Source organism: Erythrolamprus reginae, chromosome 2 (assembly GCF_031021105.1).
Source record: "Erythrolamprus reginae isolate rEryReg1 chromosome 2, rEryReg1.hap1, whole genome shotgun sequence".
NCBI classification, from domain to species: domain Eukaryota; kingdom Metazoa; phylum Chordata; class Lepidosauria; order Squamata; family Dipsadidae; genus Erythrolamprus; species Erythrolamprus reginae.
Window position 1 is genome coordinate 276,265,228 of NC_091951.1, and position 24,794 is coordinate 276,290,021.

Consider the following 24,794-nt stretch of genomic DNA (forward strand, 5'->3'; position numbering starts at 1 on the left):
ACAGACTGTTTCTAGCTCTGGTCTACCTCATAAAGCTTTCAATAAAATTACTACAAGTATTATATAATTTAATTAATTTAGTTTATTGACTTATATGCCACCCAATCCCTTAGGACTCGGGGCGGCTTACAATAATAAAAACAATACAATAGCACAATAATAAAAAGAAGTCAAACAACAACAGTAAATAAAACCCCATGATCCTAAAAACCCATTATAAACAAACATACATACCGAACAAACATAATTTGGGCACGTCTGAATCTATAAATTACTATTGGTATTATAACGACAGTCTTTTATTCAACAGATGGTAAAGTTTGTAACATAAAGCTAATTGTTATAGTAAAATATGTATAGAAAAAGACAAACAATTAAAAACCTTGCAGTAAAGTGATTTGTCACTTAAAACAGCTGCAGCTTGTTTATAAAACCTACTGCTTCCTTCCAGGAACATAAACTGAAATATTCTATTATAAAGTCTATTTCTATTCGAAAAGTCATACCCAAGGTGGTCACCATAGTAACTAAGCACTGCCATTTTGTCTGTGTCTGTGCTGGGCTCGATATTATGCCTGCTATCCAGTAATAGCAGAGACGACGCACCCACAATCGGTTCTTTGATTACAGCATTTCCGTGCTATTTGAGGAGAGAGCGAAGTGAAAAATGCACTTGACCAAGATGTTCCCGTATATCCAAATCATGCAAAAGCCTGCTAGAAATCTGCTTGTCTAAATGCTTAATTTACTATTATCACCAGTCAAAAGCAGCGCATGCTGAATTCCCGATAAATAAATAAATTCTTCTTTTGCTGAAGTGATAAGCGACACTGACAAAACCCTACCATTTTATTTAAAGTTTTTATCCCACTTGCCATCTCAAAACAGTGTTCAAGAGGCCTGAAAATAAAGCGGGAAAGATAACATGCAACATCATAAGGGAAAATAAATTAAGATAGAAAAAAAAGGAAAATATAGCAAACAGATTACTTAGATGTCAAAACAGTGCCAGTATTAACAAAATGTTTGCTTAACACAAGGACTAACCTGCCGGAACTTGCTTGATAAAAAAGTCCCGGACATTAAAAAAAAAAAACCCTCTCTTTCAGGTTGTCACAAAAGTTTTCCCTCATTGAGAGAAAAGGGTCCTTGAAGATTAGCTGAAAAATCTGTCATTTCAAAGTTTATGAAGTGTGCCCAGAAAAGAACTGGGTACCAAGGCAGCAAGTGAGACCTATATGTTACCTCAGGGAATAATCTGTTTGTGGCATTCTGGGTTACTAGAAATTTGAAACCAGTTTCAAAGGAACAGTGTGAACAAGTTATAATTACTAGGACACTGCATGCTTCAAAAACTATTCCGAAAAAGTACATTGGGCCTCATGAAAGTCCAGCGTTTATTAAAGCACACCATCTTGGTACAAGCCCCCCAAAATAAATGCAACTCCTTTAAGGAATAAAGGTTATAAAAGCTTTATAAGCTCAATGAAGCTTACAAATCAGCAACAACTCCCATTTTTTCCCCAGGTAGACACCTGGATCATCTTTAATAAAGAGCAAAATCCTGCTGTCTGCCTGACTTAATTATTTCTTCTAATCCAGCTACTTCTGGAGAAACTAGAAATATCTTGCTTTTCCTGAGTTACAGTTCCATGTATACAGTTTCACTTATACCAGGGGTAGGCAAAGCTGGCTCTTCAATGACATGTGGACTTCAACTTCCAGAATTCCTGATTGACCCAGGAATTCTGGGAGTTGAAGTCCACAAGTCATAAAAGAGCCAACTTTGCCTACCCCTGACCTATACCAACCATTTATCAACTGGCTTGAATTAAGTTAGAAAAGAATTAAAAATTATTTTATTTCAGTCTCCTTTATATTATGTTATAAATGTTAGCACTTTGTATTGTTTGCAAAATGAAGTAACCAAACAGACGATGCCTTGGGTTTTGTTCTATATTGACCCTATTGATTGACTTCATTATTCAACCCCTTCTCTATTGCACCTCTGCATTTATCCCCTCATCTTCCCATACCCAGACCGTTGCTGCTGCCATCTTCTCTCTTTCAGGTTCTGCAGTACAGATAGTTCTGGTGGCCATGGTAGCACAGTGGTTAGAAAGCAGTATTGCAGGCTACTTCTGTTGACTGCCAGCTGCCAGCTGTTTGGCAGTTTGAGTTTCACTGGCTCAAGGTTGATTTTGCCTTCCATCCTTCCAAGGTCGGTAAAATGAGGGCCCAGATTGTTGGGGGCAATATGCTTACTCTCTGTAAACTACTTAGAGAAGGCTGTAAAGCACTGTAAAGTGGTATATAAATCTACGGTAAGTGCTATACTTATAGTTAGTCCTTGACTTATAAGCACAAATTGTTGTGGTTAGCTCTGGCCCAGCTCCTGCCCCAAGGAATGTGGAGGTGGAGGAAACATCCAAATGCCACAGGCCTGTTTTGCTCCCAATAGAATCTGCTGACGTAGTCTCCTCTGACCAAGGAAGTGTGAGTGACAGGGAAGAGGGGAGTTTGGCAGACAGCCCAGGAGGAGATCAATCTTCCTTATCATCCTTGGATTCTGAACAAGAACTTATGACAGACCCACGTATGCAGAGAGTGATGCATAGGAGAGAACAACTGAAGGATTATTACAGGAGATAAGTGAGGCCACCTGTGGTTGGATGGGACTGCTGTAATTAGTGCTACAGATAAAAAGAGCAGCGTGCTAATTTAGCCTCGTGGAAGTTTATCTGATTCATAGTTTGTCAAGATCGTGGTTTTGCTGTTTCCCTGTTCAAGACTTTGTGTGGACTTTCTGGACTTTGGAATTTGGACTCAATTTCCCAGTTACTGGGTGAGAAATTGGATTGCATTTAACCTGTGCCTTGTTTGTACCAGGAAATCCCTTTGACATTTAAAAAGGGAGTTTTTTCTGCTTTTCTGTTGATAAAGACTTTTGGTTTTCCTTCTATCGTGTGGTGTGTGTCTTTCTGGACTAATTACCCTGTAATTACGGGCAGTTGGGACACACCGGCAGAACACAAATGAGCCAAAAATCTGTGTTACTAAACAAGACAGTTGTTAAGTGAATTTTGTAACATCTTATGATCTTTCTTGCCACAATTGTTAACTAAATCACTGAAGTTGTTAAGTTAGTGATATGGTTTGTAAGTGAAGTAGTCTTCCCCATTTATTTAGTTTTTTTAAAAAATCACAAAAGAGATCATATGAGCCCGGGACACTGCAACTGTCATAAATACATGCTAGTTGCCAAGCATCCAATTTTTGATCACATGACCAAGAGGATGCTGCAATGGTGGTGTCAAAAATGGCTGTTGTAACTCCGAACACTCATTAAATGAATGGTTGTAAGTCAAGGAATATTTCAGTGTGGTAATTTGGGCATCCCAGAATGTTTCAGTAAAGCTGGGAGGCTGAAGAAAGTTGTACAATTTGTGATGGAGGTTTGCCAGAAGAAGCAAGGAAATTACAGTGCTTGGCTTCTAAGAATCTGAATGTCCAGAGTATGGAAACAGCAGAACAGAGGAAACAGGACGGGAAGGTAAATGGCGGCGGGGTGGGGGAGAAATAAGGTAATTAAATCACAAAATGAAAGAACGAACTTCTTTGGAAGCCAAAATAAAGCCTGAAAAGGAATTTGAAATGGATCTTACGATAAAAGAGGGAAGTCACCTATTTCTATGAATAAACATATAAGGAGTTATTTTTTTAAAAAGTAATATGATAGATAGATAGATAGATAGATAGTGCTATCCTAGTCTCCCTTAATTTTAAAATTCAGCAAAAACATGCGACACACATATATATATATATATATATATATATATATATATATATATATATATATATATATATATATATATATGTTGTGGTTAGCTCTGGCCCTGCTCCTGCCCCAAGGACTGTGGATGTGGGGGAGACATCCACATGCTGCAGGCCTGTTTTGCCCCCGGTGGAATTTGCTGATGAAGGCTCCTCTGACCAAAAAGACATGAGTGACAGGGAGGAGGAGAGTGTGGCAGACAGCTCAGAAGGAGATCAATTATCTAGCTCCTCCTTGGATTCAGAACAAGAGTTAATGATACAGCCATGCATGTGGAGAGCGATGCATAGGCAACAACAACTGAGAGATTATTATCAAAGAAAATGAAGCCACCTGTGGTTGGATGGGGCTGTGGTAATTAGTGAGGCGGCTATAAATAGCAGCCTGTGGGTTTGGCCATTGTGGAGGATTATCTCATCGTTGTGTTTCATGACTGCTTTGCTGACTTTGATCTTTGTGTGCTGATTTCCCCCCGCTTTGAAACTAACCCAGAGCAAAGTGTGTTTCACTTTGTGAAAAAAGAAGGACTGTGAATTGCCTCACAGCTGCAAGCTAAGTATCACAGAACTGATAAGGGACTTGTACAAATTACCAATTTGTTTGGAGACAAGTGCTCTGTGCTATACAAAAAGAGTGCTCTGTTTATTTGCATTTTCGGTATAAAGAACCTTGTTTTGAATTTTCAAACATGTGTGTGTCTGAAATTGTATCTGTGCATTTTTGGGAGGATTTTACCAGAGAGCTCGACAGAACATATATATATATTATATTATATATATATATGATGGTCTTGGCATATTCGGGTTTCTGCCCGTGTAGGATTCAGAGATTTCTGGTGACGTTTCGACGAGGTCCCACTTGTCATCATCAGGTTGGTGCTTCTGTCCTTGTTCTAGGGCGAACACAGCGAGACCTGAGCTGCCTTCCCTCTATAAATACTGGTACGTGGGTATGGTTTGATGGCTCAGCAGCTGCCTGCTGTGTTGAAGCTTCCTGGTGAGTCAGTGGGGTAACACCTGGGGTTGTTGATGTAACTGAGGTATGCTGATTGGTTAATGTTTGTGGATTGGGGGTGATATCCTGAGTAGTTGGAGCTTGCAGGCTACTTAGTTGTTTTGCAATGTGTGTTCTGAGTCTGGTTTCAGTTTGTATGGCTGGGATACGTTTGTTAATGAGGGCTGGTTTCCAGATGTCTGGTAGGCGGGAGGTATCATCACGCTTGTTCATATTTTGGGGATGTTTTTCTATCTCAATGGCTTCCATGATTATTCTTTTGCTGTAGTATTCTGTTTTGGAAATTAATTTAGTTCTGTCAAAATCCTGAATTGCACCCCTCACATGAACTGGAAATGTATGAAAGTGGAAATTAGAAAGGGAAGACTCTGCATCTGTGTTCATCCAACATGCATGAAGGGCAGTGGTTCTCAACCTGGGGGTCGGGACCCCTTTGGGGGTCGAACGACCATTTCACAGGGGTCGCCTAAGACCATGGGAAAAGACAATTTTTCCATGGTGTTAGGAACTAAAGCTTCTATTCTGGCACCTTGGAACATATTTTTACAATCTGACCAATCAAGCATTTACAGTGGAGGTATCCCTCTGACCTTTCTGCCAATCAGCTAGAAGCTCTGTTGAGAGAATTGACATTAGACTTATGGTTGGGAGTCACCAAAACATGAGGAACTTTATTAAGGGGTCACAGTATTAGAATGGTTGAGAACCACTGATGTAGGGTATACATTTTCCCATAAGCAAAGCTGAAAAAACAAACATCTGTAACCCTTTTGAGGGAATAATTCCAAAGTCAATGCTTTAGAGCTGCAGTATACTGGAACCCTTTGCCTGTTACAAAATATCTGTATTTTTTTTTTCCACAGGAAATAATTCCATGTGGAATAATAATTCCACAATGGAGAATAATTAAGCCAAATTAGTGAGTTCCGATAAGAAAGACTAGGGCTATAATGACTGCCAAGTTCTCTACATCCTGCATGGGAATACATCACAGGGTTTTTGATGTAGGGGAAAAGTGGAGGAAGGAATGGAATGTATGCCATTTTGAACTCCTGTACAAAGCACCAAAGAAAGATAAATTAAAGAAAACTGAATGGATTGTAAAGTAATATGGTGTCGGTCACCCCACAGTGGGAAGACTTGTACTACCTTCAAATCAAAGTGATTCCTGTTCTCACTGAATCCTCCTCCTCCTTACTTCCTCTTCCTCCACTTTACTTCCTTCCTCAACTGCTACCTAGCAGCTGTTATAACAGATTATAATTTATTAGTTGTTACAGTAAGAGATAGGATATGAAGCCACATAGATAAAATACGAGTGCAATATGTCCAGAGTTGTATCTTTCACCTTGAACAGATAACAATCTTTCCTCTTTGATCCTACCTCGTCATCCAGGTTTATGAAACCAATTCATGTCCCCTCAGGGGGGAAATATTCAGTAGTTGTAACAAATCAGGAAATGAACTGAATCCCATGCCATTTCTTATCACAATTTCCCCTCTAGACTGACTATTCTAGACTCCTTCTTTAATGCAATGATAGCAGCCTAGAAAACAAAGTTATGGGAATCACTGGAGGATTTGGCCACAGGCAGGGAATCGATCACGTCAGGGTTGCAGAACTGGAAGAGGCACTATAGATAACGGAGCAAGCCAATTCCCTCTGCAGTTCAGGAATAGAAATGAAATGGCTGTTCTGCTTCTCTTTAAAGCCCAAAACCTCCACATACTTTTTTTCCTACTGTGCATTAACTCTTACCATTGTGATTTATTTCTAAGACTGAAGCAGACTTTGCCGGCTGCTAACTGAAAGGTATTATTCCACATCCTGCATTTTGAGGCAACAGAGAATAGTTCTTTTTTTCCCTTATGTGACAGCCCTTCCCCAAAGTATTGTACATTAAAGATGATATCTTAGACCTTTTTTTTTCCAAAACTAAATTCATTACGTTTCCTCAGTAACTGTTTATAGGATTTATCAGTTTCCGTTCCTTTGATTATCCCCTTTGTTACTCTTACACATTGCCCAATTTTTAAAAAAAATATATTTACAATGCAGATTATAGTGGAAAGTATATTTCTACTGGGTTGGAAGTATAATCATATCTGCTCTTTTAAAGCTGTAAAGCATGTACATGCTAGCCAGCTGATTTTCAGCCTTCTGGAGGGCGGGACGGAGGGTGTTGATTGAGTTAATGAACTCAATCTGTATAGTCTGGAGGACAGAAGGAAAAGGGGGGACATGATCGAAACATTTAAATATGTTAAAGGGTTAAATAAGGTCCAGGAGGGAAGTGTTTTTAATAGGAAAGTGAACACAAGAACAAGGGGACACAATCTGAAGTTAGTTGGGGGAAAGATCAAAAGCAACATGAGAAAATATTATTTTACTGAAAGAGTAGTAGATCCTTGGAACAAACTTCCAGCAGACGTGGTAGATAAATCCACAGTAACTGAATTTAAACATGCCTGGGATAAACATATATCCATCCTAAGATAAAATACAGAAAATAGTATAAGGGCAGACTAGATGGATCATGAGGTCTTTTTCTGCCTTCAATCTTCTATGTGTCTATGTTTCTCTCCCCAGGCTTCAGAAAAGCCTCCGGAGCCTGTGGATGGTGAAAAACAGACCCAACAGGCCTACCAGAAGTTCAACTTCCGGTTGGGCCATTGGGCCATTTTTTGCCCCTTCCCCCCAGGCTTCAGGAAAGCATGCATGTACAGGAGGGGGTTGTGCATATATGCGTAGCAAGGGCATTGCATTATGGGTGTGGGCAGGCCCATGCACACTATCTCACTCATGTGCACCCTTTTGGCACCTGAGCAAAACAAGATTCGCCATCACTGCTATAACCCATTGTTAATTCATTTTTTATTTGATATTAACAAGTGGGCTACAAATTCTCCACGCCTGCAGCGCAGAAAGAGTAGTGAATTCAAACAAATAATAGAGAACTTTGAGGGGAAAATATTCTAATAGGTTATTTAAGGTGAGATGTCAGGTGAAAATTATTCTTTTTTGTTTCAGATATACTTAGAAATATAGATTAGAGAATATATAAAAGAAGAAATGTTTAATATAAAAATATGAGAACACACTTTTCTGTCAGGATGCAATCCACAGGAAATTAATACAAAAAAACCCAATGTAATTAAAAGCCAATTAAAAATGCAAATTTAATAAAAAGAGTGAACAAAACCTATCGTCCCTCCAAACCAGGTTCCAGATTTAAGCCAAACTATGAAACCATAATAGTTGTTTTATTATTTGCCTCACTGCCAAGGCCTGCTTGTTTTTTACTATATTTGCTCCTCAACACTTGTTGTGACAAGGGATTTTGTTTTTCAGCCAGTGTGTTGCAGATGACAGATACTGAATTGTGGTGACTCCAATTTGGCTGTGGTCCAAGGTCATCCAACTGACTTCCATGTTAAATGACAGCTTGAATAGGTTCTCCTAGCTTCTATCCCGATACCTTAGCCATTCAACCAATCTGAGTCTCCTATGAGACTTACCCTGGAATGCTGTCAGGTGATGTACGAACATTGCTTTCACAATTACCACTCAGACACTTCTGAAGTGCAACAAGCGAGAGATGATGGACTCATGTGATTATTCATCTTCAATGGGTATATTTGAAGGCATACTGCACCCAACTCAGAGATAACAATGAAATATCATGACTAATCAATTCTCCGTAAAGCCATGCAAAAGCATCTTGCAGCTACAAATCCCACAATTGATTATGCATTCTGTGAAGAAGTGCTTTATTACGTCTCATCCAAATCTCCTTCTAACAAACCTTCCTTATGAGACAGACAGAAAAGAACTTCTCATTATCTTCCTCCAAGCCATTGTCAGGTGTGAATGACCATGTCCACATATGAAGGTCCAATTAAATTGATTTACTGCTACTCATGCCTATGCACAGGAATCTTCTCAACTAAGGTCAGTATCTGGTAGGAGTTAGATAAGGGTCAATGGAATTCAAAAGAGGGGGAGGTTGGACTTAGCTCACTTGTAGCGACTCAGAGATTCTAGGTTGATCCCTCGTTTAACTCCACCCCCAGGTTCTCTCACCGTTCCCCTATAACTACCTATGATTGGCTGTTGTATGCCAATGAAACCTGGACTGTATACAGGAGACGTGCTAGGCAATTGAATCCTTCCACATGACCTGTCTCCATAGAATTCTGAGGACCCAGTGGTAGGATAAGATGCCAGACACGGAAGTCCTCTCCAGAGCAGGCCTGCCATCAATTCCCACCTTGCTGATGAAAGCCTAGACATGCTGGGTAGGCCATGTTGCTAGGATGCCAGACCATTGCATCCCTAAACAGCTCCTCTATGGTGAGCTGTCTAAAGGAAAGCGATCTCATGGGAGACAAAGGAAGTGTTACAAAGAAACGTGCATGCATGCTCCCACTCATAATTACATATGCCCTGCGCATGCACATGTGACCCTCCCCCATCACACAATGGGATGCTCATTTTTCACACTCTCTAGGCTTCAGAGCCTGGAGAGGGTGAAAACAGCATATAACGGCATATAAATCCAATAAATCTAAATCTAATCTAATCTTCCCCACCCACGCAGAAGCCCTCCGGAAGCAGAAAATGGCCCATTTGCCAAATTATTGCTGATTTTTTTCTACTCTCCTCAATCTCCAGAGCCTTTCTAGGAGTCTGGGAAGGGTGGAAACGGCCTTCCACACACACACCCCAAGCCCCCCCGAAGGCCAGAAATTGCCTGCTCTCCAACTGAAAATGGGCAATTTCTGGCGTCCGGAAGGCCTCCGGGTGTGAGCGTGGAGTAGGCCAGTTTCACTCTCTCAGATTCCTAGAAAGGCTTTGGAGCTTGGGGAGAGCAAAAAATGGGCCTTCCCCACCCTTTCCAGTGGCTGAAAACAGGCTGTTTCATGACACCCAGTGGACCCAGTAGTGGCCTGAAAATTACTTGGCTGGCCAATGCATTCACACCGAACCTGATATATCCAGCGATATGGTTCTGTGTGCCACTTGTGGCAAGTGTGCCTTAAGTTTGACATCACGGGACTACATTGTCTAGCTAGATTCTGTACATTGTTGTGTCCCGCCAGTAGCTTGTGCAGCTGCTGGTGGATCCCACCAGAGAAGAGGCTGATGTGGTGATGCGCCAGCAGCCTGTGCAGCTGGCACCCGGGTCAAACAGTGAGGAGGCTGAAGAGTGTGTCCCACAGGCTGTGGAAACTTTTGCATCTCATTTGGAAACCAAGGATCCAGAGTATGGAGAAGAATGGAGAGGCACACACAGCAAGGTGCTTGAAGCCCAGTGTGAAGTTTCCGTAGCCTATGTTGATTTGGGGAGCCATGTCATCTGCTGGTGTTGGCCAACTGTGCTTCATTAAGTCCTGGTAATTCCAGTCATTAGATATACAGCTGGAGTAGTGGATTAAGTTCCAGCAAAATTAAAAAGGTCCAGCTAGAAAGTCCAGAAACATGATGACTATAAATAAAACCCTTCATCCATTACAATGACAATATCAGACTCTACTTACCAAGGAAAACAAATGAGCATGGAATGTTTTAAGCACACTAGGGAGTTGAAGAATAAAAAAGGACATGGAAAAACAGTGGCAAAGATGCAATTAAGCTGCTACACCATGAAGGCTTACTGAGTATTGGAGAGACCAAAAGCCTTACGTAGCCAGTATATAAAGAACTACCAGGCAAAACAGATAATAATAAATCTTGGCAATAGCTAAAAACAGGAAAGTTGAAAAAAGAGACAAAGAGAGTAATTCTGACTACACAAGACCAAACCTTAATAACAAAAACATACAATATCAAAATTAAGAAGACAGCAACAGACAGGAAATGCTGCCTCTGCAAAGAAGCTGAAGAAACGGTGGACTACCTAGTTAGCTGTTGCAAGAAGATTGCACAGATTGACTATAAACAACAGCATGGCAAAGAACGATCCATTGGAATCAGAGGTGGGTCAGTTCGGACTGGTTCTATAGAACTGGTAGCGGAAATTCCCTCCCCCCCCCCCCGCTCGCCAAACCAGGAGAAATTGCTGGTTGGCCACACCCCTGAAACAGCTCTAATGGCAGTGCCATAGATGCTGCCAACTTGGTGACCTTAATGTTTTTTTTGCTTCTGCGCATGCACAGAAGCTTCATTTTCAGCATTGCAGATTCGCATTTGCTCATGCAGTGTGGGAGGAAGCAAACTGGCAGAAAGGTAAGTTAGAACCCGCCCCAGAGGTGTGGCCAACCAGCAATTGCTCCTGGAATATCTACAAGATATTTGCCTACAAGCCAGAACTAGTGAGGCCACAAAATAGAAAATGTAATAGAAAATGAAGAAGCTGTGGGACTTCAGAATCAAAACAGACAAGCACCTGCCACCTAACACCCCATATTTAACCATTGTTTTTAAGAAAGACAAAGAGGTCAGGAGAGCAGATGCTGCAATACCCAAAAACAGCAGAAGAGAAGAGAATTTTTTTTTGAGAAAAACACAATATACACAGACCTGCATCTAGAAATAGAACCACTGTGGCAAAAGAAAGTCTTAGGTGCAATGAATACTAAAAACAGCTTTACTTGGAACAGTTTATATCCTGCGATGTCACCATCAAAACATCTGCCTACTCCACATCCAATTTTATTTGGATAAAATGCCAAATCTAGTCTAAACAGCTGGCCGACTGTGTAACCTACAGTATTAAGATGCTGTCTTCTAATGATGGTCCAAATTTTTACAATCCAGATCTGGTGACCTTAATGCAGCCTCTTTTGTATAGGTACACATAACATATTCCTAAACCCATCACACTGTAGAATAATACATGTTTTAGCATAAGGTTGAAATTCTTGGTTAGATTCCATAGGATCACTACATATTTCCAGCTATTCCATACCTGCACATAAAATAATCATGCCCTACCCAGATTGACTGAATGGATTCGTTTGAGAGCATTTTTTACTTAATTATACAATAAATAGCAGAAGTGTTTTCAATTTATGGGCAATAATTTACCTTGGTTTGTTCAGATGAGTATGATATTTGTAAAGTATCCATAGCGCTCACCATAGCTTGCATAGCAGAATATATGTTATGATAAACCAGTTTTGTGTAGCTTTTCCGTTCTTCTTCTGAAAAGCCAGATCCATGAATTATCTTCATCTGCTTGATAAATGTACTTTTCCCACTCTCTCCTGTCCCTGCAAGAAAGGAAAGAAATAATTAAGCAACATGGAGAAAGCGGCAAATTTTTAAATGGAAGGGAGATTTTATTCCTTCATGCTAATATCAACTGATGTACACATAGGCCTATCTAAAAGGTAGCGAATGTAGTACAGTGTTCCCTCACTTTTCGAGGGGGAGGCGTTCCGAGGCCGCCCGCGAAAGTCGAATTTCCGCGAAGTAGAGATGCGGAAGTAAATACACTATTTTTGGCTATGAACAGTATCATAAGCCTTCCCTTAACACTTTAAACCCCTAAATTGCAATTTTTCATTCCCTTAGCAACCATTCAGATTATTACTCACCATGTTTATTTATTAAAGTTTATTTAAAAAAATATTTATTAAAGGCAGACGAAAGTTTGGCGATGACGTATGATGTCATTGGGTGGGAAAAACCGTGGTGTAGGGAAAAAACCCACGAAGTATTTTTTAATTAATATTTTTGAAAAACCGTGGTATAGTTTGAACCCGCGAAAATCGAGGGAACACTGTATCTGTATTCTGTAAGAAAGGAGATGGCCTGAAGCACTGTCACAAAATTTCAGTTTTTATATAAACAATAACATACATATGATTAAATGCTTTTAAGTCATTATATATGAAGTCAGGGGCAAGGATTGAAAATATTACAGTAATCCACAGGAATCTGAAAGAATAAGTTTGTTAATGAAAATCCATCTAACACACCTACATTCCTATACCTTGGAAAGAAAATTCTTTAAAAAGTTACAACATCCCCTTTTCAGGTAAATTTACAACTGATATATTTAGCATAAAATGTTCTCTTAAAGTGTTACTAAATAATCTACTTAGAAGATATTGTACATTATATCTTTAAAAGATTAGAAGCTATAAGAATGGTGCTTTAGGAAACAGCAAGAGTACACTTTTTTTAAAAAAAAAAAACCTAAATATTTTCCCCATGCCACCACTAGAGTTCTCTCAATACCACAAATGAAAATATTGAGGCACTGAAAAACTGCTTCAGATGATCTGAAAATGTCTGTGTCTCCAGTATGGCTTGCAAAATTACTGAGGAAATTTTAAAATTGAATTAATGAAGCTAACTATTTCTATCAAGTTCTTTCTGCATGCACTTGTTATTTTTACGTATGCTGTATATGTTTTAAAAGTTTAAATTATTATTTATCTTTTGCTTCTCATCTTTCACTTCACCTATACAACTCTATGGCTTCTCTTCATTTTCTCTTTTTTAACCTCTCCTTAATAGCTTCTCAACAGTTTTTTTTAAACCATAGTGTTTCATTGGTATAATGCACTGGTTGGGTTAATATAAGAAGCTCCATTAACTTGTGAAAATCTAGCTAATTTGTTAATTTGTGTTAACAAGGTAGTCACTGGGTTTAAGCACTACTGTAGCACTTTAAACTCTCACTAGACCAGTGTTTCCCAACCTTGGCCACTTGAAGATATTTGGGCTTCAACTCCCAGAATTCCCCAGCCAGCAAATGCTGGCTGGGGAATTCTGGGAGTTGAAGTCCAAATATCTTCAAGTGGCCAAGGTTGGGAAACACTGCACTAGACCAGTGATTTTCAACCTTTTTTGAGCTGCGGCACATTTTTTACATATACAAAATAATGGGGCACCTTGAGCGGGGCGGGGAGTGTGAGGGCTAAAAAAAAGTTGGGACAAAAAAAATTCTCTCTCTCTCTCTTCCTCCCTTTCACTCTATTTCTCTCCCTCTTTCTTTCTCTCTCTTCCTTCCTTCCTCTCTCTCTCTATCCCTCTTTCTCCCTTCCTTCCTCTCTTTTTTGCTCTCTTTCTATCTCTCCCTCCTTCCCTGCCTCTCTTTCTCTCTCTCTCTCTCTCTCTCTCTCTCTTGCTTTCTTTCTCTTTCTTTCTCTCTCGTTTTCTTTCTTTTTCCCCCCTCTCTTGCTTTCTTTCTCTTTCTTTCTCTCTCTCTCTTGCTTTCTTTCTCTTTCTCTCTCTCTCTCTCTCTTGCTTTCTTTCTCTTTCTCTCTCTCTTGCTTTCTCTTTCTCTCTCTCTCTCTTGCTTTCTTTCTCTTTCTCTCTCTCTTTCTTTCTTTCTCTTTCTCTCTCTCTCTCTTTCTCTCTCTTGCTGAGCTTCCCGGCACACCTGACCATGTCTCGTGGCACACTAGTGTCCGCGGCGCACTGGTTGAAAAACATTGCACTAGACAACTCTTATCTAGTTGGGTCATCATTCCAGATACATTTCCTTACCTAAATAGAAAAACAGAATGGCTATTACTGGGCAAAAAAGCAGTGGGAACCACAGCAACTTCCAAATTCCCGCTGGCTTCCCCATTGAGTTTTCGTGTGGGAAGTTGGCAGAGCCTATTGAAAAATCTTTCCTCTCTCCCTCTCTGTCATTTCCTCCCTCTCTCCCTTTCTCCCTCCCTCCCTTTGTTAATATAAAAATAAATAAATGAATAAAAATTTAAAAATTTAAACAGCAATGAGCACAGATTTAGAGAGGCACAGATTTTCTTGGAGGAAAAAAACAGCAGAGTACTGGCAAGTTATCGCTGCTAAGACCCAAATACACAAGTAAAACTAGGTCTAGTATTGAAAAGGAAACAGAGCTGGTGCAATTTGCCTGCCAAGTAAAAGCCATTCCGATGCCAGAATGTGTTTCTCTGTGTCTTGCCTAACACACTTCTACGATCAGTCAACCAGCCATCTATATAGAAACTAAAGCATTGGATAAAAACTCAGCCTTTTGACAGCTTGTTTGACAAAATTGGCAGACAAATGGCCTCAACGAATAGTCCTTAATGCTACTACATCTACATGGAAGGGAGTACATGGTGGGATACTACAAAATTCCATCTTATATTTTATGTTTGGAATGTATGTGTTAATTTAACTTTAATTGTTGGGGTTTTATATGTCTTTTCTTTTAATATTAGATTTGTTTACTGTTATATTGTTTTTATTATTGTTGTGAGCCGCCCCGAGTCTTCGGAGAGGGGCGGCATACAAATCTAATAAATTGAATTGAATTGAATTAGGCACAGTACTCTTCAATATCATTATAAATGTCTTAGATGAGGTAAAAGAAGGAGAATTCATCATATTTGCAGATGGAACTAAGCTGGCAGGAATAGCCAACACCCTAGAAGGCAAACTTAGGATCCAAAAAGATCTTGACAAACTTGAACAATGGGCCCTACCCAAAAACATGAAATTTAAAGTGGAGAAAAGAAAGGATTTACACAGTAACTGTGACCTTGGAGTCCAATGGACATTCACTTAAAAGTGAGTTGGCAGTGTGGGGCAGCAGCCAAAAAAGCTAATACAATCTTTGCTTGTATAAACCGAGGCATGGAATCAAAATCACATGAAATATTAGTAAAATACTTTATAAATGCTTAATAAGGTCACACCTGGAATACTGTATCCAGTTTTGGTTACCACATTACAAAAAAGATGTTAAGACTTGGGGAAAAGTGCAAAGAAGAGTAACTAAGATGATTAAAGGCCTGGAGACAAAAGCATATGAAGAACAGTTGCAGGAATAGGATATGGCCCAGCTAGAAGGACTAAGGGTGACATGATAGCAGTACAGTATTCCAATATTAGAGGGGCGGCCACAAGTAAGAGGGGATCAACTTATTTTCCAAAGCACCAGAAGGTAAGACAAGAAACAATAGATGGAAACTAATCAAGCAGAGAAGCAACCTGAAATTAAGGAGACATTTCCTAATAGTGAGGACAATTAACTAGTGTATTCAGAAGTAAATTCTTCATCACTGGAGATTTTAAAGAAAAGACTGGACAGCCATCAGCTGGAAATGGTAAAGGGACTCCTGCTTGAGCGGGGGGGGGGGGGGGTTGGACCAGAAGACCTCCCTTCCAGCTCTAGTCTGACTGATTGAAAATGATTATCAATATTATGAAGTAAACTGATGCAGTTGCAAGTTTAGCATTTTGCCGAGACAAAAACACATTTCATTGCTTTCTGGTGGTTTTGTTCTCATTTGGGCTTTATAATTCAGCTGAACTGTCTTTCATAAAACTGATTTTAAGATATTTGTCATAATAGGAAATACATTGAAATCCCATCAAACCCTGTGTGCTTAAATAATGCTGCCATCCCATTTAAATATTTTTATTGTTTTATACCATACATTTCCTTTCTGTGTTGAGCAGTATGCTCTCTACGTGTCCAAGATATTTATTTATTTATTTATTCATTTGTCCAATACACAAATACATAGGAAGAAAATAGACATATGATAATATAAAAGAGGGTGAAAGTGAGCTTAGAGGAGAGGATATATGAAAGGAAGAGAATATATAAGATAGGTGAAAGAAAGGAAAGACAATTGGACAGGGGATGAAAGGCATTAACATGAGAATGTACAAACAGCATCATCATCATAGTCATATATACATTAACAAATATGTAGTAACATATAAACAAATATGCGATAACATCCATCATATTATAACATATATTTTCTTCCATTATGGTGTCAATTATATAACCACCAAGTTAAAAAAAATACCTGCCTGTTTTTCTTTCTCATATATTCTTTCTCATTCTCATAATGCCACCATCCCAATACAAACACAAATCTGCAACAATTGATCATTCCATGAGTCAGTGTTTACTTTGGATGTCTAAGAGTTAAACCCACAATTTCAATATCTAGCAATTGTTGTGGCTTTCCTGAAAGAAATTCATTTACAGCAATCAGTTCTTGCTACCGCTTCTCAATGTATTATTATCCCCAATTGTTCTCCTTTTCCATTTTCCAATGAAGCACAAGAGCTGGCAAAAAGGCTTTATTTTCTCCACTATAATAAGAATAATTTATAACCTGCTGGTGCTTTTGTAACCAGTGGCTGATCCATATAGACTCTGAAGTTATTTCATATTCTTCTAAAATCAAGAGCAAGATTCATTACCTCAAGCAAACATTCAAGCCCTTTGTTTCTCAATTCTTATGGATTCATCATCTAATGACATAATAAAACTATCATGGCACATCTCCACACAGCATTTTCTAACCAGCTGAAAAACTTTGGCATACAAGCATCTACCTATGGGAAAATTAAGTCCAGCTGCGATCAAATGCTGCTTTTTATAGAGTGGTGTCCAGAAGATAAACACTTACATTCAACCTCAAGTCAAAAGGCCATTTAACAAATAAGTGCTGTAATAAACTGTCAAGATAAACTTTCCACAATCTGGTATCCTACAGATGCACTGACTATTATTTTCATTATTATCTCCAGCATGACTGATTTATAGTCAAACATATGAAAAGTGGCAGCAGGAATATCAGATTATGAAAGTTTGGTCTAGACATGACCCAACTCCCATAAAAATGTGAAGAAGCCAGACTCCCATAGTTATCAAAACCCTGTCAATTTCAGACCACAAGCACAAAAGCTACTTTTCATATCCCAACTAGGGCAGTTGGGGGAGGATAACTGAAATGGTTATGCTAACAGCGATCTTCCTCCTGTGACATGTAATTTTCTAATTCTTCACTGAAATTTAATGCCTGCATATATAGTTAAACTTATAACGCTACAGCAGAGGACAGACTGTAAAAGACCCTGCAGCTTTCAGAGAATAAGACAGTAACACCAGATACTAAGGGATGCAGAGATTTACAATTGAAGAAGATTTAATTAAGAAGGTTTAAATCGATGTAATTATTTAATAAGATTACTGGTAGGTAAACAACATAAAAGGTAAATAGAAATGAAAGATGATGCCACCGGGGATGAGAAAAAGGGCAGCCAAAGAGGGGGCAGGCTTCAAGACCATCCCTATTCTTCAGCTGAGGACAATGAAAGCAGCCCTTTTGGACAAAAAGGGATTAGGTTTCTCTGTATGGAAAATAACAAAGTAGCCACCATATCTGCTGATAGGTCCCATGATATGGGATGTTTGTTTCCCTCTCTTAATATTTTACTTAACAAATTTAAAAATAGCAATATTCACATTGTTAGTACATGACTTACAACCCTTCATTTAGCAACTATTCAAAGTTACAACAGCACTGAAAAAAAGGGACTTACGGCCATTTTCCCCACTTACGACTATTGCAGCATGCCCCAGGTCACGTGATCAAAATTCAGTCCACTTGGCAAATGATTCGTATTTATGACGGTTCCAGGGTCCAGGGCTCATGTGATTCCTTTTGCCGACCTTTTCACAAGCAAAGTCAATGTAGAAGCCAGATTCACTTAACAACCGTGTTGCTCACTTAACAACTGTAGTGATTGACTTAACAACTGTGGCAAGAAAGGCCGTAAAATGGGGCAAAATTCACTTAGCTGTCTTGCTTAGCAACAGAAATTTTGAACCCAATTATGGTTGTAAGTCAAGGACTACCTGTATATAGAGAACCTCTGCCATCACCACCCACCATTACCCTTACATTCACATTCACATCATTTTTCATTAAAAAATGGGGCATTACCATCTCCTGCAACCCATCTTTTCGCTTCATTTTTCTCCCCTTTTCTCCTTTGTACATTTTTCTTGACCTTTAAGCATTAATTATAATGTGTACCTAATGCAACTTGAAATTTTGGCAGTGGTTTACCCTCTGAGCTTGTCATTTAGTTTCTAAATGTTTCATTACCAGCCTAGGTAACATCATCAAGTGGACTTCGGTAGAAATGTCTTGTCGTATTCATCATCTTGAGATTTTTTTTAGCATTTAGTGCAGCTAAATCAAGGGCAAATATTGCTTCACAAAAACAACAGAGCAGGATTTTACAAAATGTTGGGGAATTTTTAGATGTCACTCAAGTCATTTAGAAGGAATGGCTAATATAGTTCTACAGAGGAATTATAGAATCTGTCATTTGTACCTCTTGCAACCCAACAAGACAGACACAGACTTCAGAGGATAATCAGAACTGCAGAAAAAACAATTACTGTACTCCCAACCTGCCTTCCATGGAGGGCTGTATTACCGCATGCGTCAAAAAGAGGACTGTGAAAATATTCACATCCTAGACATCAATTGTTTCAACTCCTAGCCTCAAAACAAGGCTATAGAGCATTGCACACCAGAACAACTAGACACAAGAACAGGTTTTCCCCAAATATCATCACTCTGCTAAATAAATTATTCCCTCAACACTGTCAAACTATTTACTATTAACCTTTTCATCGTTCCATCACCGATCTCCTCTCACAAATTACTCTATGACTGTAATTTTGTTGCTTGTAAATTTACGATTTATATTGACTGGTTCCTAGTATGATTTGATTGCTTATATGTACCTGGACTATCATTAAGTGTTGTACCTTATGATTCTTGACGAACATATATTTTCTTTTATGTACACTAAGAGCTTGTGTGTCCAATCACACTTGGCCAATAAAATTCTATTCTATGGTATTCTATTCTAAGCCCAGCAGCCACCAAACGGAACCTAATTTTTTAAAAAACAGAAGCTGCTAGACCCAGGAATTTGTCTTTGCGCTTGAACTGAACTAAATGATCCATAGAAACATAGAAACATAGAAGTCTGACGGCAGAAAAAGACCTCATGGTCCATCTAGTCTGCCCTTATACTATTTTCTGTATTTTATCTTAGGATGGATATATGTTTATCCCAGGCATGTTTAAATTCGGTTACTGTGGATTTATCTACCACATCTGCTGGAAGTTTGTTCCAAGGATCTACTACTCTTTCAGTAAAATAATATTTTCTCATGTTGCTTTTGATCTTTCCCCCAACTAACTTCAGATTGTGTCCCCTTGTTCTTGTGTTCACTTTCCTATTAAAAACACTTCCCTCCTGGACCTTATTTAACCCTTTAATATATTTAAATGTTTCGATCATGTCCCCCCTTTTCCTTCTGTCCTCCAGACTATACAGATTGAGTTCATGAAGTCTTTCCTGATACGTTTTATGCTTAAGACCTTCCACCATTCTTGTAGCCCGTCTTTGGACCCGTTCAATTTTGTCAATATCTTTTTGTAGGTGAGGTCTCCAGAACTGAACACAGTATTCCAAATGTGGTCTCACCAGCATTCTATATAGTGGGATCATAATCTCCCTCTTCCTGCTTGTTATACCTCTAGCTATGCAGCCAAGCATCCTACTTGCTTTCCCTACCGCCTGACTGCACTGTTCACCCATTTTGAGACTGTCAGAAATCACTACCCCTAAATCCTTTTCTTTTGAAGTATTTGCCAACACTGAACTGCCAATACAATACTCAGATTGAGGATTCCTTTTCCCCAAGTGCATTATTTTACATTTGGAAACATTAAACTGCAGTTTCCATTGCTTAGACTATTTATCTAGTAAAGCTAAATCATTTACCATATTACAGACGCCTCCAGGAATATCAACCCTATTGCACACTTTAGAGTCATCGGCAAATAGGCAAACCTTCCCTACCAAACCTTCCCCTATGTCACTCACAAATATATTAAAAAGAATAGGACCCAGAACAGATCCTTGTGGCACACCGCTTGTAACCTGACTCTGCTCGGAATACTCGCCATTAACAATAACTCTCTGATGTCTACGCTTCAGCCAGCTGCAAATCCATTGAACTATCCAGGGATTAAGTCCAATCTTCACTAATTTATCTATCAGCTCTTTATGTGGAACCGTATCAAAGACTTTGCTGAAGTCCAGGTAGGCAATATCCACGGCACCACCTTCATCCAACACCTTTGTGACATAGTCAAAGAAATCAATGAGATTAGTCTGACATGATTTGCCTTCAGTAAAGCCATGCTGATTTGGGTCTAATAAGTTATTGTTTTTTAGGTGCTGATTTATCCTCTTTTTGAGTAGAGTCTCCATCATTTTAACTACAACTGATGTCAAGCTAACTGGCCTGTAGTTACCAGCTTCTTCTCTACTGCCCTTCTTGTGAATAGGCACAACACTGGCCATTTTCCAATCCTCAGGAACTTCTCCTGTTAACAAGGATTGGTTAAACAAATCAGTCAGGGGGGTAGCAATGACAGATCTGAGTTCTTTAAGAACTCTGGGGTGGATGCCATCTGGACCCATTGCCTTATTTATCTTTAATCGTTCAAGTTCTTCTAAGACATCGGCTTCTAAGATCACTGGAACTGAATCCGTACAGCTGGAAGCAATGCTATATCCCTCTATAGTATTATTTTGTAAGGTGTCTTTTGAGAAAACTGAACAGAAGTAGCTATTGAAATGGTCAGCGATCTCCTTATTCCCATTAATGCATGTATTATTCCCGGTACTAAGCTTCGTGATGCCGCAGTTTTTCTTCTTCTTATCATTAATATATCTGAAGAAGGTTTTATCCCCCTTCTTTACAGATTTGGCAATTTCTTCCTCTTTTGAGGCTTTAGCAGCATATATTATCTGTTTCGCCTCCTTCTGTCTCATTTTATATACCTCCCTATCAGCTATACTTCCAGACTCTTTATACCTCCTATAGGCAGCCTTTTTTTCATTGACTATAGCCCTTACATCATTGCTAAACCATAGCGGTTTCTTCTTCCTTTTACTTTTAGTTATTTGTCTTACATACAGTCCAGTGGCTTTTAAGATGGCCTTTTTTAATACAGTCCACTGGATGCTCGCTCCTGCCATTTTATCCCTCCCCTTTAATTCATTATCTAAATATTCTCCCATTGCATTAAAATTTGTTTTTCTGAAATCCAATACTTTGGTTGCATTATAGGATTGCTCACAATGAGTTTTTACATCAAACCACAAACATAGATGGTCACTGCAACCTAAATTTTCTCCCACCTTGACATCTGAAACCCAATTCCCATTCGTAAAAACTAAATCTAGAATATTCTCCCCTCTAGTTGGTGTCTTAACCAGCTGTGCCAGAGCTGCTCCTGTAAAGGCCTCTACTATATTCTTACTTTTGCATGTAAGGGCACTGGGGATATTCCAGTCAACATCAGGCATGTTGAAATCACCCATAACCACAATATCTCCCTTTACTGCCATTTGGGTAATTTCATCCACCATCTTGTTGTCATATTCCTCGGATTGCCCTGGAGGCCTATAGATCACCCCAATTCTAATGACAGAACCTTCTTTATTTTGCATGCAAATCCAGAGAGTCTCTAGATCTTGACACGTATTTTGAATTAGTGTTGTTTTTAGACTTTCTTTAATATAAATGGCTATTCCACCTCCCCTTCTCTCTATTCTATCCTTCCTACACAGTGTATATCCTGGTATGGATATTTCCCATTCATTAGAATCCTTAAACCATGTCTCAGTTATGGCAACCAGGTCCAAATTATCTCTATATAGAGATATATTATCTCTATCCACATGCTTTCCACATAAAGTCTCACATTGGTCTTTTCAGCAATATAATTTATGGTGCATGCAGGCAAGGGAGAAAACAATTTGCTACTGTTACATTAAATAATTGAGTGCAATTTTCTACCCCTCTACTCCAAATACTCCAGAGATCTACCAGAAGACCTTAAAACTAGTTGATGTTACATTTTCCCTTTATCATAGGAGGTACAGCAAGCATAACTGATCACTAATGAAGCTAGTAATAATAAGTTCTATTCTGTATGCAAATTTTCTACTGGAATTCAGCAGTGAAGTAAACCTAAACCGAAGGCCAGAATATCAGGGTTCACCAACATGCAGCCTCAGACCTCTGATTACTGAAATGTCAAAAGGTTATCTGGGTGCTTCCATGTTGTGCTAGGCCCCACAATACACAGTACTTGGGATTTGGATAACACTGGCTTGATCATATTTTCAGACACCCTCCCTCCCCAACTTCACAGGATAGATATGCTTTTCAAGAGTCTGAATATTGAAGTGGTGGCTCTTGTAGGTAATACAAGAAACAACTATGGTAAAAGGAAAACTATTATTTTTTCTTCTAGTACTATATTTACTATTATTGTCTCCTTGTTCTGTGCATTATTCCCACCATATCTCAGGGTCCACAGGAGCATAGTTTAGGATATTTATTTTTATTTATTTATTTTGTCCAATACACAATGAAGGTTATAGAGGATATACTCAAAGTAAAATATATCAAAGAAAGAATAGAAGAGAAAATGTAAGAATAAAATACATCAATGAAAGAATAGAAGAAAAGATATAGGGATAGAAGAGAAGATATAGGAGATAAAGCAGAGACAATAGGACAGAGGACGGAAGGCACGCTACTGCTCTTATGCATGCCTCTTACTGACCTCTTAGGAATCTGGAGAGGTCAACCGTGGATAGTCTAAGGGTAAAATGTTGGGGGTTAGGGGAAGATACTACAGAGTCCGGTAATGAATTCCACGCTTCGCCAACTCGATTACTAAAGTCATATTTTTTAAAGTCAAGTTTGGAACGGTTAATATTAAGTTTGAATCTGTTGGTGCTCTTGTGTTGTTATGGTTGAAGCTGAAGTAGTCATTGACAGGCAGGACGTTGCAGCATATGATCTTGTGGGCAATGCTTAGATCATGTTTAAGGCATCGTAGTTCTAAGCTTTCTAGACCCAGGATTGTAAGTTTAGTTTCATAGGGTATTATTTTTTTCGAGTGGAGGAGTGAAGGGCTCTTCTGGTGAAGTATATTTGGACATTTTCGAGGGTGTTAATGTCTGAGATGCGGTATGGGTTCCAAACAGTTGAGCTGTATTCGAGGATGGGTCTGGCGAAAGTGAATATGATGCATAGTGATGCTACATGGAAATCTCAGCCAACTTATAACTGAGTCTGATGCCTGCCCTCTTCCATTCCTATCCAGCAATGATGGAGTTACATTCACTATTAATGTCTACTTTATTAATTCTGCACTATATTTTTCTACTGTAAAAGTTCCAGAGATAGAGAGAGAGCTCACAGAGGCAGCCATATAATTAATAACTAAATGCCTGTAGTGGGATCTGAATTAGTTTGCTACCTCTTTGCGCACGCACATGCACGGATGATGTTTTTACGCATGTGCGGAAGCAGTCCGGGTGGGTGGGCGGAGCCTCCCACCACCACCACTATGGTCCAAACCGGGAGCAACCTACCATTGCTAAATACTAAATATTCTATATATTCTACTATACTATATATTCATCGCTGGTAAATATATATTATACATATAATGTATATCAAGTCATTAGTTCCCTCTTATCATAAACATCCTCTTCTCCATAGAAAATAAACTCATAGAAATACTTTCCGTTCCCCCACGAGTATTTTTGCACACCAAATGTAACTATCAAAAAATGGAAACTATTTTAAATGAGGATAATTTAACAAAAACATATCTTTAAAAAATGTAATGAGTGCTATATTCACCCCCTAGTGAAATTGAAAAACCTGCAGGTTTTACTGTTACCAAGGAGACGTGCCGTCGCTCTCCCTTTCTTTTGAATGTTTTTAATAACTCAGAAAAAGCAATGATTATGTTTGGTTTTTGCAGACAGGAAATCCACTTCAAGACTTAATACAACCACAATGCTCTCATTCATGCGAGACTGAGGTTTTAAGGGGATTAGTTACATGATCGTACAAAAATTAATAACTGAAAATATTGAAGTATTCCTTCTTGCAAAGAGTTTGTGAGGTAACGCAGGACAGAATATTTAGCCTATTATATGAGAACCATGGCATATCTGAAAATTACTGTAAGTAGAAGATGCAATCACAAGTGTATTAATACATCATTGATTGCTAAGAAAACTCTCCTTGACCCAATTACTACGATACTATCATTCACAGGTTATTTTATTTTATATGTTACCTTGTCATTC

At 38.9% G+C, this 24,794-nt stretch overlaps 1 protein-coding gene across 2 annotated transcripts in view; it reads right to left on the reverse strand.

Moving 5' to 3' along the window:
- LOC139162397 (guanine nucleotide-binding protein subunit alpha-14-like) overlaps positions 1-24,794 on the reverse strand; it is a 55,407-nt gene that overhangs the window by 18,843 nt on the left and 11,770 nt on the right. Inside the window, exon 2 of one of the 2 annotated variants that reach the window (XM_070742708.1) lies at positions 11,880-12,064. In XM_070742708.1, coding sequence (XP_070598809.1) covers positions 11,880-12,064 — 185 coding nt within the window. The remainder of the gene's footprint in view (positions 1-11,879; positions 12,065-24,794) is intronic. The other variant, XM_070742709.1, reaches the window with a different exon arrangement.